Source organism: Trachurus japonicus, chromosome 13 (assembly GCF_045865225.1).
Source record: "Trachurus japonicus isolate A0001 chromosome 13, Traja_1.0".
Lineage (NCBI taxonomy): Eukaryota > Metazoa > Chordata > Actinopteri > Carangiformes > Carangidae > Trachurus > Trachurus japonicus.
Window position 1 is genome coordinate 28706815 of NC_140919.1, and position 17672 is coordinate 28724486.

The 17672-nt window shown below is 41.5% G+C and overlaps 2 protein-coding genes across 2 annotated transcripts in view; one reads left to right on the top strand and one right to left on the bottom strand.

The window, feature by feature from the left end:
* The window catches only part of eml2 (EMAP like 2), a 30841-nt gene extending 21236 nt beyond the window's left edge, over positions 1–9605 (bottom strand). The window contains exon 1 of the mRNA XM_085795768.1: positions 9305–9605. Coding sequence (XP_085651894.1) covers positions 9305–9506 — 202 coding nt within the window. The 5' untranslated portion in view covers positions 9507–9605. The remainder of the gene's footprint in view (positions 1–9304) is intronic.
* A 1810-nt stretch (positions 9606–11415) lies between these two features.
* On the top strand, positions 11416–17192 carry rhbdd1 (rhomboid domain containing 1). The gene is made up of 8 exons (XM_085795769.1): positions 11416–11671; positions 12655–12819; positions 13004–13283; positions 13435–13567; positions 15104–15192; positions 15535–15600; positions 16134–16277; positions 16410–17192. The coding sequence occupies exons 2-8, from the start codon at positions 12667–12669 to the stop codon at positions 16502–16504; spliced, it is 960 nt and encodes a 319-aa protein (XP_085651895.1). The 5' UTR covers positions 11416–11671; positions 12655–12666; the 3' UTR covers positions 16505–17192.
* The last annotated feature ends 480 nt before the right edge of the window (positions 17193–17672 follow it).

Sequence of the window (17672 nt, forward strand, 5' to 3'; positions counted from 1 at the left end):
GGGTTTACAGGTCATACAGCTTTGGCAGGCACTACAGTGCTCCCAGCATGCATCACTTCAGCAGTGCAAACTGAGCTGGAGGACACAGGGAGAACTGTTACTGTTACCGTATCACATCTCACAGTCAAATGAGAAAGGAAGGGGCCACAGGGAAATCAAGCTGCAGATTTACATACTGAAATCAAGCTCAGTGGGGATTTGCATGGCAGTCCTGCCCAGTCGACTGACAGTACTATGTTAACAAGACCTAATGCCTTTATCATTTTTTCTTAAGTATCCAACATTGTGATTCGGCTGGTTTTTTACAGAGGATGTCACCCTTTTGTTTTATCTGTCAGTTTTGTTGTCCACTATCAAAAACCAAAAACCTCAGATATTAAGAAAAATATTTTAAATGAAGCTTTACATTTCCGTTTTTTTAAATAATTTATTAAATCCCTGTATTCCTGAGTTTCCATTACAATAAGATAAGGATGGTTGCCTCCCCTTCATAAATAACTTGTGGCTTGGAAAAGGCTTTATAGTTTTCATCGTGGTCTAAGCGCTGTTTCAAATAGACCCATGTGAAAATTAAACATTGTAATTTAATGATGAGAAACCAATTCCACTGGTCAGAATATATTGGCATGGATGTTTTGTTTAAGAAATTTCATAATTAATGTTTTATACCTCCCAAACAAACTGCCTCCGCAAATGTCTTCTTATTGTCCTACTGTATGTTAAAATACTCAACATTCCCTCTTTGCAGAGAAACCACAAGTGATTCATAGTAATTCAAGAGCAATCCAATGTCTCATCTGTGGCAGAAACCATGTACAAAATGTCTGTGTAATCAAATACAGGGGAAGTGAACAATCCCATTGGTGCAAATAATTAAAAGCACAAAGTGAATGAGCAAGCAAGACTGAAACAATCTTGTGAAACAGTCATTAACTGAAGTCGAAGAGGACAGACTGTAGGTGGGAGGAGATAGAGGGTGAGAAGAACAGATAGGACTCAACGAGGGAAAAAGGAAAAGAGATGAATGATTAATTTTCAACTGACTACAGCAATAATCTTTTTTTTAATGTAAAATACCTTGCACACTGAATTGAACAGAAAACCAAAAATAATGAGGAAACAACCACAGAAACCAAATGAAAAGACAAAAGGAGACTGTTTTACTCTCAAAAGACTGTGTCTATACTTTTCAGCTTTCATTATTCTACCAACGACAGACACAGCGAAAAATGGCGAAAAACGACACAGATGAGAGGACTCAACAAGTCCTCCAACCACCATAGTATTATCCCTTAACAACCCAACAATATGTGTACCAGACTTGTGGAAACAGTTATAACAAACACAGGGTTAAGTCTGCAAAATGGATGGATAAAAGAGACAGCAATCATCAATTTCACACAGGATGTGAACGGTGCTCTCCTGTGTGAGCATTCTGCGTTTTGTCAACCCATCCATCCACCCCGACCCCATCCCAAAACAGACTTGATGTTATATCACCTCACGCCTTTGTTCCCATTATAATTACAACAGCCACTAGAAGTAGTAAATCAATAAAATGAAACCATAGTTTTTAAATCAGCAGATCTATAAACAACTTCCAGCTGTGCCTGTGGAGAACAAAAAGTTAAAGTTTGTCCTAAGGGTGGCACCGGAGAAGAAGTCATGTTGTTATTTTAACTACTGCTACATTACCGGTGGATTAGCTGTCATGAGTCTGAGCTGGTCTCAGCTGTGCTATAGCCTGTTAACATGCAAATTCATACATGTTTACCACAGCGCTGCTTCCCATTGCTGTGTCCGTTCAGTAGCAGCACTGGCTACTAATATCTTTACTTGTGTGTACTCTGTGATAACTACACCCGAAGATATCTCCAAACTGTTTCAAGTCAGAAACACATCAACAATGCAAACGTTTGGTACTATGTGATCTTTGAAACATGAACATTATCTTCCCTGGAGGGGACACTTGCGGAATCACAGAACTCACATTGACTTTACAATAAGGTACAGAAAACATTAGAAAATAAAACATGATGTTAACCTGGAAAACTTGTTTGTATGTTAACATTTTGCATGTTTAGTTTAGCTAAAGTAGCAGGCTGGACTGTCATTGATTTTTAACATCTTTACATAGTGAAGAGGCAGAGCAGGAGAGAAGGAGGGGGTGAGAGAGTGAGGGAGAGAAAACATTGGTAAGATCAGCAGGGATCACCTTCATCTCCTCTACTGTCAGGACACCTGTTTAAAAAAACACTGCCACGCTGGCTACTTTTTCTGTTTGCCCTTGAAAACACACACAAGCAATGGTTACACCTCATCTACACACACGCGTGCATGCACGCGCACACACACACACACACACACACACAATCTCAGCCAATAAATTCTTGTAAAGTGTGATTAAAAAACCAGCTTACATGAGGCTGGTTTTACATGGCCGACACATTGCTGCAATCAGGAAGCAGCAGTACAGAAGGGATGGAGGGGAGACTGATGTAAAGATGTGGATGATGAAATGCAGGGGGGTGGGGGGGTGGGGGGGTGGGGGGTTGGGCTGTGTGTGTGATGCTGCTGGAGAGAGTCAGTGAGATGGACAATGGGAGGTCGACGCGGGGCAATAAGAAAACTGAAAGCTGCTGAAATATTCATGGTGCAGAGAAGTGATGAGGAAGGTGGAGCTCGTCTCGCCTACCTGCCATCCTGCCACACTGAGCGCCTGGTCACTCCTCCTGTCAATCAACCAGTCAGTCCACAGAGTAAACGCTCAGTCAGGTTGTCCACTTGCTCTTACTCTTCCTACCCTGGAGGCTTTCTGACTCTGGCTCCCCTCCCCTCCCCTCCCCGCCTGTGGCCACTGCTCGGTCACTCCCTCTCTCCCTCTCTTTTACACAAACACTGTGTAGGAAGTGGAGATGGAGGAGGGACTGTGTGTGTGTGAGGCAAACTCCCTTGCTTCCTGTACCACTCCCTCTTCCTCCTTCCATCCCCTCCTCCTTTTTCCTCCATCACTTCCATCCCTCGTCTTCCTCCTCCCTCCCGTCTCATCAGTTACAGGCTCGGAGAACCAGCCCAGAATGGGTGGAGCCTGGCTAAGGGCCAGCCACACACGCACGTACAAACCCACACACACAGACACACACACTGCAGCAATATCAGCATCTGTACAGCCAGGCACCACCAGGAAGAGATGCTGCTGCAGAGCCAGACTCCGGGATCTGTGGCACACACACATTCTTTCACTCACAAACAAAGGTGTGACCGACTGTCACAACTTTATTCTTGTACAAGCTCCTATGTGAAAATGTAACAACTGTGCTACGGAGCACTCATGTGGCCTTACAGCCAGTAAAACATTAAACATTAAAACATAAACATTAATGATTGGCTGGACCACAACGGGACAGCCAGCCATATAATTTCAAATGTCCCCTGAATGACTGACTGGAGTTACAGCTATGCATCTGCTCTCAGTAGCGTAGTTGTTGCTAGTTTTAAAGATATTTTTTAACAAACACAGTATATTTGTACTGTGTATGGATGCCAACGGTGAGCTTAGGGCTACACCTGCAGTCTTCTCAGCCAAGCTATTTACAGTAATGTAAGCATTCGTTTGTGACACTGTCTACCCTCAGAGCTACACCAATTTAGCCTATAGTTTGTTTTACTGATTAAAAATGATCAGTTTGACATTTAAAACGTTAGTTCAAAAGTGTCAAGTGTTTTTGCTCGTACATTTGATGAGATCCAGTGTATCATAATTTTGATGCTACATTTAAACATCAGCAACATCAGTGTGGCTCATAGTGCATGCTGACAGGTGAGCTCACCACAATAGTACTGAAGATGCCCCTCATGTTTCGGAGTTAGATGGTCTGAGTTTTATTTGTAATAAATCATCCCTTTAAATAAAGGGCACATTCACTTTTTGAGGAAATACAGCAGTCAAAAATGTGGATCCCAGACTGAGGCTGTGTGCAGTGTGAGAGACAAAATAAGAAAATAATTTTTGGCATGTATATTTTCTCTTTGAGTGATTTTTTTTTTTTAAGTAAAAAGCCAAAAAACAAATTTCAGTCTTTGTCATATACATTTGGAGATTTTGTCAGCTGGCTATAAAATCAAGATTGAAGCATCAGAGCATTAGCTTAGAAATAAATGGGGAGTTAAGATACTCTCCATGGGCTTAATTCCAAGCAAAAGCTAAAAAATTATAGTCACATTAAAATGGTCCTTTACACCACCCCAGGACCTTTCCTTCAGCTCCCACATAAAACATGTGACTCGGACTGCCTTCTTTCACCTGCGCAGTATAGCCATTAGCCAAGTTTAGGAATATCCTCTCCCAGAGTGATGCTGAGAAACTGGTGCATGCATTTATCACTTCTAAGCTGGACTACTGTCTGTAACTCTCTCTTGTCAGGATGTCCGAAAAACTCTCTAAAGAGTCTCCAGCTGGTCCAGAACGCTGCAGCGAGGGTTCTGGCTGGAGTTAAGAGAGAACACATCTCTCCCGTTTTCCTGTAGGATTCAGAATACCGGTAGACTTTAAAATCGTTCTGCTGACTTATAAGGCTCTTAATGACAAAGCTCCATCTTGATCTCCTGAAAGAACTAATCATTCTTTACTGTCCTACCAGAGCACCCCGTCCCAGAATGCAGGTCAGTTAGTGACTCCCAGTATCTCTAAAAACAGACTGGGAAGTAGAGCCTTCAGTTACTGGGCTCCTTTACTGTGGAACCAGCTCTCTCCATGGGTCAGAGAGGCAGACACTCTAACTACATTCAAGTCTAGGCTTAAGACCTTCCTGTATGACAGAGCTTTTAGTTAGGCCTGGTTCTGAACCATGTTATAGCTATGCTGCTATAGGCTTAGACTGCTGGGGGACACATCTGGTTACATGGAGCCCTCCCCTCTCCTCTCCTCTCTCTCCTCCTGCACTTTGTAGTTTGGCCTTGGTGTCTTGCACTGTTTCCATAGATCCACCGGAGCTCCATCTCTGCACCAACCGCCGCCTGCATCGCCCCCTTCCCCCCTTTCCCCTGCTGTTAAACTGACCTGCCCTCCCTTCCTATGAACCAGTCTACCATCCAGTACTTCCATTAAGCTGGCCTGCCCTCCCTGCCTTCCCTCCCAGCAGAAGCTGTCTTCCTCAACTCTTGTTAACATTTCCATGTTTTGCATATTCTGTGCTATAAACTGTTTTCTTGTATGTAACAACATCTATTGCACGTCTGCCCATCGTGGGTGAGGGATCCCTCCTCTGTTACTCACCCTGAGGTATCTCCAATTTTTCCCTGTTAAAAGGGTTTTCCTGGGATTTTTTCCTCAGTCGGTGTGAGGGTCTAAGGACAGAGGATGTTGTTATGATGTTATGTAAAGCCCTTTGAGTAGGGGTGGGCGATATGGCAAAAATATATCACGATTTTTTTAAAATGAAGTCACGATTTCGATCTTAAATCGAAAAAAGAAAAACAGACAATTTAGGCCAAAGAACCTTTCTGAACAGATTTTAATCTAAATACAGTAGTTGCAGTTTTGCCAACATGTGCAAACAACATAGTAAAAGGTAAACAACAACACTCTGATAAAGTGGACTCTTGCAACATAAAAGGTAGCTTTCAATAAACATGAAAGTAAAATATTAATGAAGACATTACTGTTTGTTTTATTCAACACAGTCATTTTAACAGGATTTTAATCAAAACACTAAATAGCTGATTGAAAAGGGTAAAATAAAAATACAAACTAAAGTAACTGTTGTTATCTCTTTTAGCAAACTTTGCAAATGTCCTTTGTTTGCGCTTTGCAGCATAGAACTGCAATTTATAGAATGTGCCCCAGACGATCCTACGATCTCTGCACTTTGGCAGATCATCTACACGCTCTAATCCTTCACGATCTAATATCGCCATATCGCCCACCCCTACCTTTGAGACAAACCGTTTGTAAAAATGCGCTAAAATTGCCTTGCCTTATCAAACTGAATCTTACAACTGGACTGTTAAAGGAAATAGTATCCAGCCATTTTCTTTAACTTGGAGGACTATAGAATATCAAATTTTCACCAGACTGTAACCGGACACTCAAGCAAAATCAAAGATGCAATTTGTTGTTTTGTTTTTTCAATTCACAGCAAAGATGGTAAATCACAGGGCTGTGCAGTGTGAGGGAGTACAGTGTCCCATGACTGACAGCTCTTCTTGCTGTTAGACTCCATGGATCAATCGTCAGTCATTCTGCAGCTGAAAGAACACGCTGTACTCTGCTCTGCAAACAGATGCATACGGTATCATGGAGCTTGCGCATCATCTCTTTAAACTGTTCATAATGTTATGTTACTATGCACTGGCTGCACTTACAGAAATGCAAAGATTAAGATAAACACGCCAACAACAGCTGAACCTCTCAACTATACAAATGATATGTGTGTGCAATATATAGTGTCATTCAGGCAGGACTGGAAAAATAATTTAAAAGTTTGTTTGTGTTTGTTTTAAGATGGGAGTCCCAACTGGGTGTGAGATCATTTAGATAAAGTCACAGAGGCTGTCAGCAGGAAAGAAGCTAAACTAGCTCATTATTGCTCTACATGAATACCAACCCTGCACCTCAGTACAATAAAACTATTAAAACAAAACTGTAATGGGTGTGTGTAAACTGTCTGTGTTTGGCTCAAGATGTGAGCAGGTGGCAGAGGAGTACAGATCTGATGAACATAGAGAGTCTCTGGTTACAGTGAAGGGACAGATGGCAGAGGGAGAGGAAGACAAACCGAAAGGAGAAAAAAGACAGGAGGCTGATGGACAGACGCTAAACTAGACGACACCTTATCAATACAAACAGGGCGGCGCACACTGCTACTCTGTACTGTCTGCATCAGGTGCAGCATCACACAGTCCAACACCTCGTCGCTGTCTCTCTGACTGACTATGGTATTCTCAGGTCTTGTTAACACTTCAGAAAGGACTATTTTCAGCATCTATTTCATCACCTCCTACCACAGTCTGAAATGTTTCCTATTCTCATGTCATAGTTCAAGATTTAAGAGCAACTCCACTGTGTGAAAACCAACAGGTTAGCACCCTCTTTTCCAGGTGAGAGTGTGTTAAAATCAGCTGGGTTATGTTGGATTGTAGGCCTCTTGAGCCTTTATGACACACTAAGGAAAGAAGAGGGAGGGTCATGGCTGAGTTCAGTTTCAAATGCCTCCGGTAAGATGCTGAATCCCTCCAAGCTCCAGAGAGTTTGACCTCTGACCTCTGAATGCAGCGAGGCAAGGAGATAGACATCTTTTCCTTTGGGCATCAATACAATGTCCAGAAATGTCAGCAAGCACATTCAGGCCCATTTTCCTTCATATGTGAGGACATTCTCCAAGACATCCACTCTAATCACCTCATGAACCCTAAACTAAGCCTCAAATCAGAGCTGAACCTATACAGAAATAAGCATACTGTGGATAAATGTTTGTTTCTGAGAATTTCCACATCTTTCTCTCTCTTTGTCATTAAGAAACACAGCAACACACACCTCAGTTAACCACCGCATGTGTCCAAGGAATCAGAGCGACTGCGTGAGAAGCTGTCTCTCACACCTGTTCCATGTCCGTAGGTGTAATCTCCGTTTAATTTAAGACAGAAATGTCCTTAAATGGAATTTTCTTGAAAATAAACCACAGAAATGAAACAAAAATGGTCTTTGCTAATCAATGAATTGAATATATTGCCAAAACATCATCACAGTTACAGCTGTCCTTAACAAGCTCTGGCATATTTCTCTTAACAGTTTTATTTTACCTTTAGCAGATACATGAGTTCAGCTCCTGTGACGCTCACTGGGCAGAGTATGTGTGTCTGTCTCACAGCTTAACTGAAATTGTTGTGACCCGTGGAGCTGCAGGAGGCTTTGGACCACAACACTCACCAAATGGTTTGAATGGCACATGTTACATCTTGGATCACCAACATTACAGCGTTGGTTAGACTGCCTTGACCCCTTGCTGTCTCGCCACCTGCCACTCAGTATGGCTGTCTGTGAAGTTTAGGGACGGTGAGGCAGACCATGGAGAACTCTCTCAGATAACAACATCACCTTACATGCTTACAACCCTTAATGATATACACTGTGTTACACTAAGAGAAACATGCCATCTGCTTTGCTTAAAACAGCTAGAGAAACCATCACTTACTGCTTCAGCTGACAGACAACCTTTTCTTGCTATAGAAAACAGCCACAATGCTCTGCAGTCAGCCCTGATATGATCAGGCAGGGCATTTGCATTAAAGCAGGATGTGACAGATAAAGAGACACAGGCTGCAGGAGTCAGAAGAGCCGCAAATGAAACTGGCTAATGACCATCAGGGATCATCGTCTATTTAAATACGGACATTGATAATGTTGATGGATAAAATCTGGCAATTTGTAATAATACCAAGTTTCTCAATCAGGATGACAATCACCTTTTAGTGTTAGAGGTGAAAAGTGAGTAGTACTTTCTAGACAGCATTTTGTAGCTTTCGCTTGGGAGGACCTTCAGTCACCTGAGATCTTAATAAAAAAGAAAAGTCCAAGATGATACCTAGTTCACTGTTTAACCCTAAAAACCAGCTGCGAACCACCCACATGAGACTGGAAAAGGCCCAATGTAAAACTCACTTCTACAACAACCTAGGTCATTGATGGAAAGTAAGAGACTTGATTAATGAAAAATTAAAATGAATTTTAAAAAATGAAATAAAAAATTACAAAATATAGGCTAGTTGAATGCTGCATATAGCCCATTTTAAGTCAACACATTTCACAGAAATATTTCTGTTTTTAATTTAAAACAGACTTGGTCGTAAATAAAAACATAAAAAAACACAAAAAAACATGACGTTGTTTGTATGTGTATGTAACTTCCAAAGGTATTGGAAAGCATAAAAGTGATCGATACATTTGGCGATCAAATTATGAAAGACAAAACATGATGAGAGAGGGAAAAAAAGCTGGCGTCCCAAGAATATCTGAGATGACAAAATGGCACTCATAAATGACGCAGCCAATCAGGCTAATTTTTGGTAAATAATATTAATGTGTCTCTTTCCATCGAGTTTATGTCATTTTCAACAGGCTTTAGCTACGCTTATGGGTTAATGCCCGTGAATCTACAACCAGCACTGTCACCTCGCCTTATAAATGATTTCTTCAATGAGTCTTCGTGTGTCGACATTGTGTCTGAGATAAATTCACTGGGCTGCCTGGATGATGATTTTTTTTTTCTCTGTTGTGTCTGATGAAGTGAGATGAGGGGCAGCTCACCGTTGTTGCAGTACTGTAGCAGCAGGTTGGTGCTGTCATACAGGCTCCCACACGAAGCTATCCTCTCCGACATCCTTCCCTCTTTGCTTATCCCGTCTCTCTCCCCAGCTCTTCCCTCTCTCTGCCCGGTCCTTTGTCCTCTTTTCACCCCTCTGGACCTCCTCTTCACGCCGTCACCCCTTCCTTTCTCCCCCACATTCATAAACAGGCTGAACACACACACACACCTTTACCTGCCTCGGTTCCCTCTCTCCCGCTCTCGTTTCGCTGCTAAGTTACATACGACATAAAAAACTACACTTCCGTTTTCTGATTTCAAAATAAGAGTTTACCGGTATGAAGGGTTCACTGATATTGTGTCAGAAAAGCAGCTAGCTAGACCTACTGTATTCATAACATGTTTATTTAGCCTGACAGGTTTATATCAATGTTATGCTGTTCTCTCCTCGTATTAATATTTAAATAACCCAATGGACACACACAAACCCTACTGGCTTCCATTTAAATTCTTAATTAAATTTTATATTTACAGATAAAATGTTGCCAAATATTCCGTTACATATTGCAAGATATTTTTCCACTATAAATATATCCCCCCTCTTCTTCCACATTCTCTATTTTTACCACTACTACTTCTTTCCATTATTTTGAAATGAGAAACCCATTGTTTCCGGTGAAAATCCACATTATTATCATTGACTTGACAAAACGTCGTTGCCTGTATCTGCCCCGCGTACTGTTGTTGCTATAGCAACAGCCTCTCCACCACCTCCGATCGAGATGATTGGAGGCGGGAGGGAAACATAAATGAACAAAGTGCATTTTTCAACAATTTGAACAACACAGGAACTGAGGGAGTCGTTTGTAAACAGAGTTTTCTTCCTCCTCAGGCCTCAGTTTGTGAAAAGGTAGGTGATCCTTCCTTCCTCTAAATAATTCATTGAGAAACGGTGTGCTACACCTGGCGCACGTGTTTGTAATTGACGCCACACTGTTGGAACATGAAGCAGGAGAATTAACCCCTTCCTCTTTAAATCATGTGCAGAAAATTGACTACTTAATAATAAGCCTATAGCTCCATCATGGCGCCCACAAATATATTTTTTCTTAAAAAAAAATAAAAATCATTGTGTTAGCAAAGTCACACTTTTGAAAGTATGGAGTAGCCTATTACGCCAGACATTAAATCATTTCACACACACACACACACACACACACACACACACACACACACACACACACACACACACACACACACACACAAATGCTCGATGGAAGCATTTTTCAGGCTGAAAATGTTAATGTAAACACATGAACCTGTGTTGATAAAAAAAAAAAAAAGATTAAAAAAACAATGTCAGCTTATATTCTTAACACATTTTTTAGCCCACTATTGCCTAGTGTGGAAGGTTCCTAGTTCAAGACATTCAAAGGTAAAACGTCTCTGGTAAATGTAGCCAGTGTTACTTCTGGCACTGGTGATCATCACAGGACTTGCACTTTAGTTTTGTCCAGTAGGTGGCAGTGTAGACATGTCCTGAGGTCTTCACTGGCTTCCTCACTGTCTGTCACCCTGGTCGAGGACTCCTCTTTTTGGGAGCTCCTGCCCGGTCTGCTCCACACAGATGACACGAGTTCCAGGGATGGCGAAGTCTTTGTGCATCTTGCATTTACATCTTCCACAGGTCTGCTTCCACAGGTCTGCATCCGCACCACTTTAAGAGATGGATGTATGATCCATTCCCTTGCCTTTCACATCCATGTCATTGTACAAACCTACAGGACTGTAGTCCAAATTCAAATATTTTATTATCACAATAAATTACAATATTATAATAAATAATAAAATACTTTAATTTGGAGTGCTGGTCCTGTGGTTTGAGGATCCAGCACCCAAATATCTTTGGAGGCTGAGCCCCTGAGGGCGTTGTTTTTTGGATTCCTATATTAATACATTCATTAATAGCAGCAGGAGTAGAGTGGGTAACATCAGAAGAACCGGAGATTGTGGAGCTGACTCGGACAAGTCAACTGTAATAGATCCATGGGACAAGTCTGCAGATGTGAATGAAGCAGGGTGGAACGTAACGCGTCGTCTCCTACGTAATGTTGTTATTGTCACGTGTTTAGCTGACGTGACTCCACGACCTGTTGCCAAGTAAAGTAACTCAGAAAATGATGAAATATCACGAAATACACTGACTGACTGGTGACCATGGTTCAGCGATAAGCTGTATAGGAAGATTAAGGTTCGTCATCCTTCGGAAGAGGAGTCGGGCTGCAAACGGTGTCAATACTCAAGGCTAGCATTAGCATTAGCATTAGCCAGAGCAGCAGAGAACAAGGAAGAGGACTGAGCCGACAAGAGTAAGTTTGTAGCCACTAAATGCCGCTGATAAATTCGTATTCGGGTATTTTGTTATTTTCAATCAGAATCTAATGTTTTACAAATGATACTTAGTTGTGAGACTGTTGACCGTCGCTAAACTAATATGCAGGCTTTTCCACAGTCCACAGACGTCAATCCACTGTCGGAACAAAATAGCACCATGATTTTACTGCCATTTATTGCCACATAGCCTGAACAAAGTAAAAGAACCAGCCCATCGTCTTTGAGCTTATCATAACTGAAATTCTGCTGCGTAATTTAGATAATGGCATAAGAGAAGAACTGACAACATTTCTCCTTAAACTTTGCCTTGTAATTCTGAAACACCGGTGTAAGTGCACTGTTTACACTGATAAAATAAAAAGAACAATGTCGGATTTGGAGTGGAAATTGGCTATATTGTATGTGTGAATTTAGTGGAAGTGTATAGGAGAATCCTACTTGGACATAGGCTACTATACCAAAAAACACAATCCCTGAATTCACAATTAAGTCACAAAGTTTCTTGCTCACTGTAAATGGACCAACCCTAAAATCCTGATGCCGTATGTTCATAAATTTGAGTCTTGCTGCTGTGATGGCTTCTCAGATATCAAAGACGCAACACTTCCTGTTTTTCAGAAGAATAAAACAGGCAAATAAAAGCTGGGGGGTGATTACTGTATGTAAAATAAAAATACAAACTCTGTTAGAAAACTATAGATTAACACGTGTAAAGATCTGTCTTCCTTCTGACTTTATTAGTGGCTGTTTTGGAGGAGCACCAGCAGCAGAGGTGTAAAAGTCATATTTCTGTTTCAGCCTTGACACGGGAACAACAAGAAATCTCTGTCCCTAAAAAGTGGACCTGCAGTTATCAGAGGACACAAAATACCTCCTCTTCACTCCTGCTATGTAGGCTAATATTTTAGTAGTAGAGGTGATCTTGATTAGAAGTCAAAATGCATTTGTCTCATTGCAGACTCTTTTGAGTATGCGGAATCGACAGAGGGGATCCCACATGGGATTGTTGCTCCTGGCCTCCCAGCTGTTTCAGGTGGGTCTGGACAACATCCCACCTGTCACCCTGGCTGTCCTGGCTCTCAATGTGTACCTGTACCTGTTTCCTGCAGCCCCACTAATGCAGGTAATGCACTAACATAACTAAAGAAAACACAGAGTTTACCTTTTAGAAGATTTAAAAAACCTACACAAAAAGGTCCAATCAACACCTGGACCACCATTCAGGAATGACTTGCACTGGTGCATTGGACTACAGTATGTTAAATTATCAGTACTAATGTGAATACCACTATCTATCCAATCCACAGGCCTGTGTGAGTGTCCAGCAGGCATATTGGTTCAGTGATTGGAGACGTCTTGTGCTATCCCCACTGCATCATGCTGATGACTGGCATCTTTATTTCAACATGGCGTCCTTCCTCTGGAAAGGAATCAGACTTGAGCAACGGCTGGGTGGAGCCTGGTTCGCCTACCTGCTGTCAGTCTTCTCTCTGCTCACTGGATTAGTTTATCTGGTGTTGGAGGGATTGCTAACTGAGCTCACTCAGGACCAATCCTACAGCATGACCTGTGCTGTTGGCTTCTCAGGTATGGTCTACTGGGTACAAAAGGGAATAACAATAAAACATTATTGAACAGTATTTCCATTTAAACATTGTATGTCCACACCACACAACTTACTACTTTTTAAATCCCAGGATTGCAACATTGAACTTTGTCAATGTGACTGTGTTTTTAGGTGTCCTGTTTGCTCTGAAGGTGCTCAGTAACCATTACTACCCTGGAGGTGTGACTTATGTGATGGGTTTCCCTGTGGCAAATCAATATGCTAGCTGGGCGGAGCTAGTGCTGATCCACGTAACATCACCAGGGTAAGTTTAGTATCACAACTTTACATAATACACAATACATAATATATAATACACGAAGATTTATGATTCATATTGCAGATATACTGTAGTAGAGATTGCAATGTGATGGGTGTAGTAGGGTGCTGCAGCCGGGGTCAGCGGTTCTGTTTTCAGTGGGATGACCTTTCAAATTGCATGTCTTATACGGTAATACCTATATATGTGCTATTGAATCATACACCTGCTGTACCGTATTTTCCGGACTATATGTCACACCTGAGTCGCATCCGTCAAAAAATACGTCATGAAGAGGAAAAAAAACATATATAAGTCGCACCGGTTTATAAGTCGCATTTATTTTTATTTAATAGCTGGGTCTTATACAATGGCCGGGGCTTTGTTTACACGAAAGGCCGGCACCTATAGCCTACTACAGGCCGGGTCAAAAGAAAGAAAAACAACTCCGTCGCCTGGAGCAAACTGAAGAGGATATGATCAGAAACTCTTTGAGGACTGTCTGTAAAGACTGACGGGAGCCGACCTCTCCTCTGCTTCAGAGAGGGACAGCCTCGCACTGTCGGACCTGGGTCTCTGATTCCGGTTGGGACCGGAGCAGAGACCGAAGATGGACTGCAGAACACGCTGTGAAAATACCCTGAATTGACTGGGAGTGAAGCGCTACAGCGCAACGGAGACGGGTCCAACAGCGCAGCGAGGAGAACAGCACGCAAGGAAGATGAAGATGAGCTACTCAACGAGGAGGGATTTAGAAATAAAAGCCTCCCTTCCCTCTTGTGGTCATAGCGTAGGCTATATTTTTGATATATATATGTCGCTTCTGAATGGCCAGCCAAACTACAAAAAACCCAGCGACTTATAGTCCGGAAAATACGGTACACACTTCTCAGGTTCCTAAATATTTTATCAGATGATGCAGGCAGGGGCCACAGCAGCTAGGGTAGTTACAATTAGACACTTTTTTTTTTGGTAGATAACCTTTTGAACTTGAATGGATTTTAAAGGCTAGAGAGACAAATCAGGTCTGCCGCTAAATGTAAAAAAATAAAATATATAAAATAATATAATAAAGTGTTGTAGTAGAAAGTAGTGGCATACAGGTACTGTCTTTGATCCCAGTCTGTATTTGTCAGCAGTACAGATGAGAAAAGTAGTAAGCAAGAGCACCAGTGATTTCTGAGGAATCTGAAGGATAGTCACAACATTACTATGTTCACAGCAGAGAAGGCTACATAATGTTGTCAGTACATATTCAAAGATCATGGATCTCCCTTCAGAGTCACAGGCCACTTCATACTTAAACGTATCCTTCAGACAGCCAGTAAAGTCCTCCAGGTGGAGAACAAACAGAAAAAGGCCAAATATTTGTTTATTTACCTCTGACCTGTCTCTGAACTTTGGAAACTTCTGGGTCCCACTTCCTGTCAACTTAGTGTTGGCATTCAAGTAGATTGTCCTGTGCTCTCTGATACTGTGGATCCAAGTGTCCACAGGATGGCAGTGTTTCATTAGAAGTTAACATTTACTCTGATGCTTTAGGACCTCTTTTGTTGGTCACCTGTCGGGTATCCTGGTGGGTCTGCTCTACACTTCTGGACCCCTGAAGACCATCATGAAGAAATGTGCAGGTCTGAATTTATATATTATGTGTTGTTCATATAGACAGGTCCCCTATAGGATAGGACATTTATGGGGCTACACAACAGACAGAGCAAGAGTGTGTTTTAGTGTGTGTGTGTGTGTGTGTGTGTGTGTGTGTGTGTGTGTGTGTGTGTGTGTGTGTGTGTGTGTGTGTGTGTCAAAAAAGTAAAATATTTTTGTGTGTGTGTGTTTTTATTAGGATTTTGAGTGATTCTGTAGACCACTTTGAAATGGATGTGTGTGCCTTAGTATTAATCCATACTCACGTCCAGATGCACGTTAACAGTAATATTCCTGAACTGAAATACTCTGTTTATATGTGTTACCAGATCTGGTGGTGTGGAATGGACATTACTCCCAGCCCAGTGCACGCTACTACTCTACAGGATCATCAGGTACCAAAGTCTACAAGGAAATCGTTGTATACATTAGTGTATAAGCTAAAACCCAACACTGAACACTGTCTTAAGAGCTCCATCGCTGTCCATCACTAATAGGGTGTGCTGTAGAGTTGTGGGTGGCTGTGTGAGTATCTTGTGAATGGGGGAATGTGGCTGTAGAGGAAAGCACTTTGAGTGATCATAGAGACCTTCATAAGCACAAGTCCACCCATCTTTAGTGGAGCAGTGACAACAGCTGCCAACAAATACACAGTTTACTCATGTAACCTACAGAGTCCTGCTGTTTTAGGAAATTACATTACTGAACCTTTTTTTTTTTCTAAACAAATGAAACTATATTGTCTTCAATTGGAACCAGTGGACTGGGGGCTGAGTGCCACAGGCAGGGAATCAAAAAGTCATGAGAGACTGACTAACACTTTGAAGGTTTTGTTCTTTTCATATGATTTATTGACAAAAGGAAAAATGCAAATATAGAAGCTTAACCTTTTTTCCTCTTTCTGTACTCTGTGTGTGTATGTGTGTAGGCTCCAGTGGCACCGGTGGAGGATACTCAGGATATAATCAGTATGCACCAGGTTACTCCACAAATCCATCAACATCTTATACAGGTGGGCTGACAGAGGAGGAGCAGTTGGAGGCAGCCATCAGAAACAGTCTGAATGACAGAGGTAAGAGAGGAGAGGTAGATTAATTACGGCCTAGAGTGACACTGAATCCTAAAATCTTTACCCTGCTTACAGTAAAGTCACCAAAGTCCCTTAAGTGTGTATATTTCAAATAATACATATTTTGTTTTTTAGGACAAAGCAGCAGGAGAGGAGCTCCTCCTCCTTATGGTTTCAACCTCTCAGAGGAGGAAATCAGGCGGAGGAGACTGAGAAGATTTGACAGCTGAACTGCCAGGCAGCAGGGAGGAAGAGTGTTTAGGTGACAAGACACTGAAGCCTGGTGCACACTCTGCTTCCACAGGCTGAGCAGGAGCACCTTGAAAGAGAAGGTCTAAGCATACAGTCAGACACTTTAAGACCTCTTTCACTGCGTGGTTGTATTAACATGCTTCTAAGTGTATACCAAAGACTTACTGTTCGCCATGGAAAGGAAATCTACATTAATGCATAATAACTAGAACGTTATGCTATGCATATGCTAATGAGCAGGTTATGTTTGGATGTTGAAGTCGTCCTCTGGCAAGTTGTGCTCTGCCTTCTACAGCTTCCAGTTTCGGGAATTAAGGGGAAAGTTATGAGGATATCCATTGTTACATCCCTTAAAGTTGTAATTCAGGTACAAAACATCACTTTAAATAAGGTGTTTAAAATCCAGTTCTTAGCTCTAGGAACATTTGGAAAACAGGAAAAGGGGCAATATCAATAGTTGTTCTATTCGTTTAGACCCAATTGACCAAAAATCACAGTGCATAGACTTGTGAAACAGGCAAACAGGACAATGGAGGGTCCAGGGACTAGTCAGAAATAAAGAACGTTGCATAGGCATCAATCAATCATTGTTTTTTATTGTTTAGTTTCTGATTTTTAGTTGATCGTCCGTGGTTGAAGATAAAGCGATGGAACTGACTCTTTTCTGTTCGCACATAGAATTTGTTTTTCAATTTCTTATTTCTTTTTTTTTTTTTTTTTCATAATAAATAGCAAACCAAAACTGGCCAGTATTTTCAAAATGTGAATATATATATGTTAATACCAGCAACACCCATGTGATACTTTTCAGTTTGAGCTGTGGCCTCCTTCATGCTGTTCATGAGATTTCTACAACACAATTTTTTTATAGTGCCAAATGTTCATGCTGTACTTTACTATTAGTTCCCTATCATAGCGCTGTTTTACAATACTCATAAGAAAGTGCACATCTGGTTTCAAGAAGGCACAAGTTGCTCCTGTAATGTTATGTAATAAATGTTCTTTTGAAACATTACTGCTATTTTTTTAAGCTGTGCAGTGGCCCCTTTCTAAACACATAGCTGAATTTCATCATATAACTCACGACCACCGATATTATTGTCCACCAAACCTGTTCTCAGTAGCATAGATTTTTTTTTTTAGAAT

What these genes read in the sequence shown, in the direction of transcription:
- rhbdd1 (XM_085795769.1), top strand. Translation starts at nt 12,667, where the DNA reads ATGCGGAATCGACAGAGGGGATCCCACATGGGATTGTTGCTCCTGGCC. An exon ending in CTGTGCTGTTGGCTTCTCAG is followed by an intron (nt 13,284 to 13,434) that starts GTATGGTCTACT and finishes CTGTGTTTTTAG; the next exon opens with GTGTCCTGTTTGCTCTGAAG. An exon ending in ATCCACGTAACATCACCAGG is followed by an intron (nt 13,568 to 15,103) that starts GTAAGTTTAGTA and finishes CTGATGCTTTAG; the next exon opens with GACCTCTTTTGTTGGTCACC.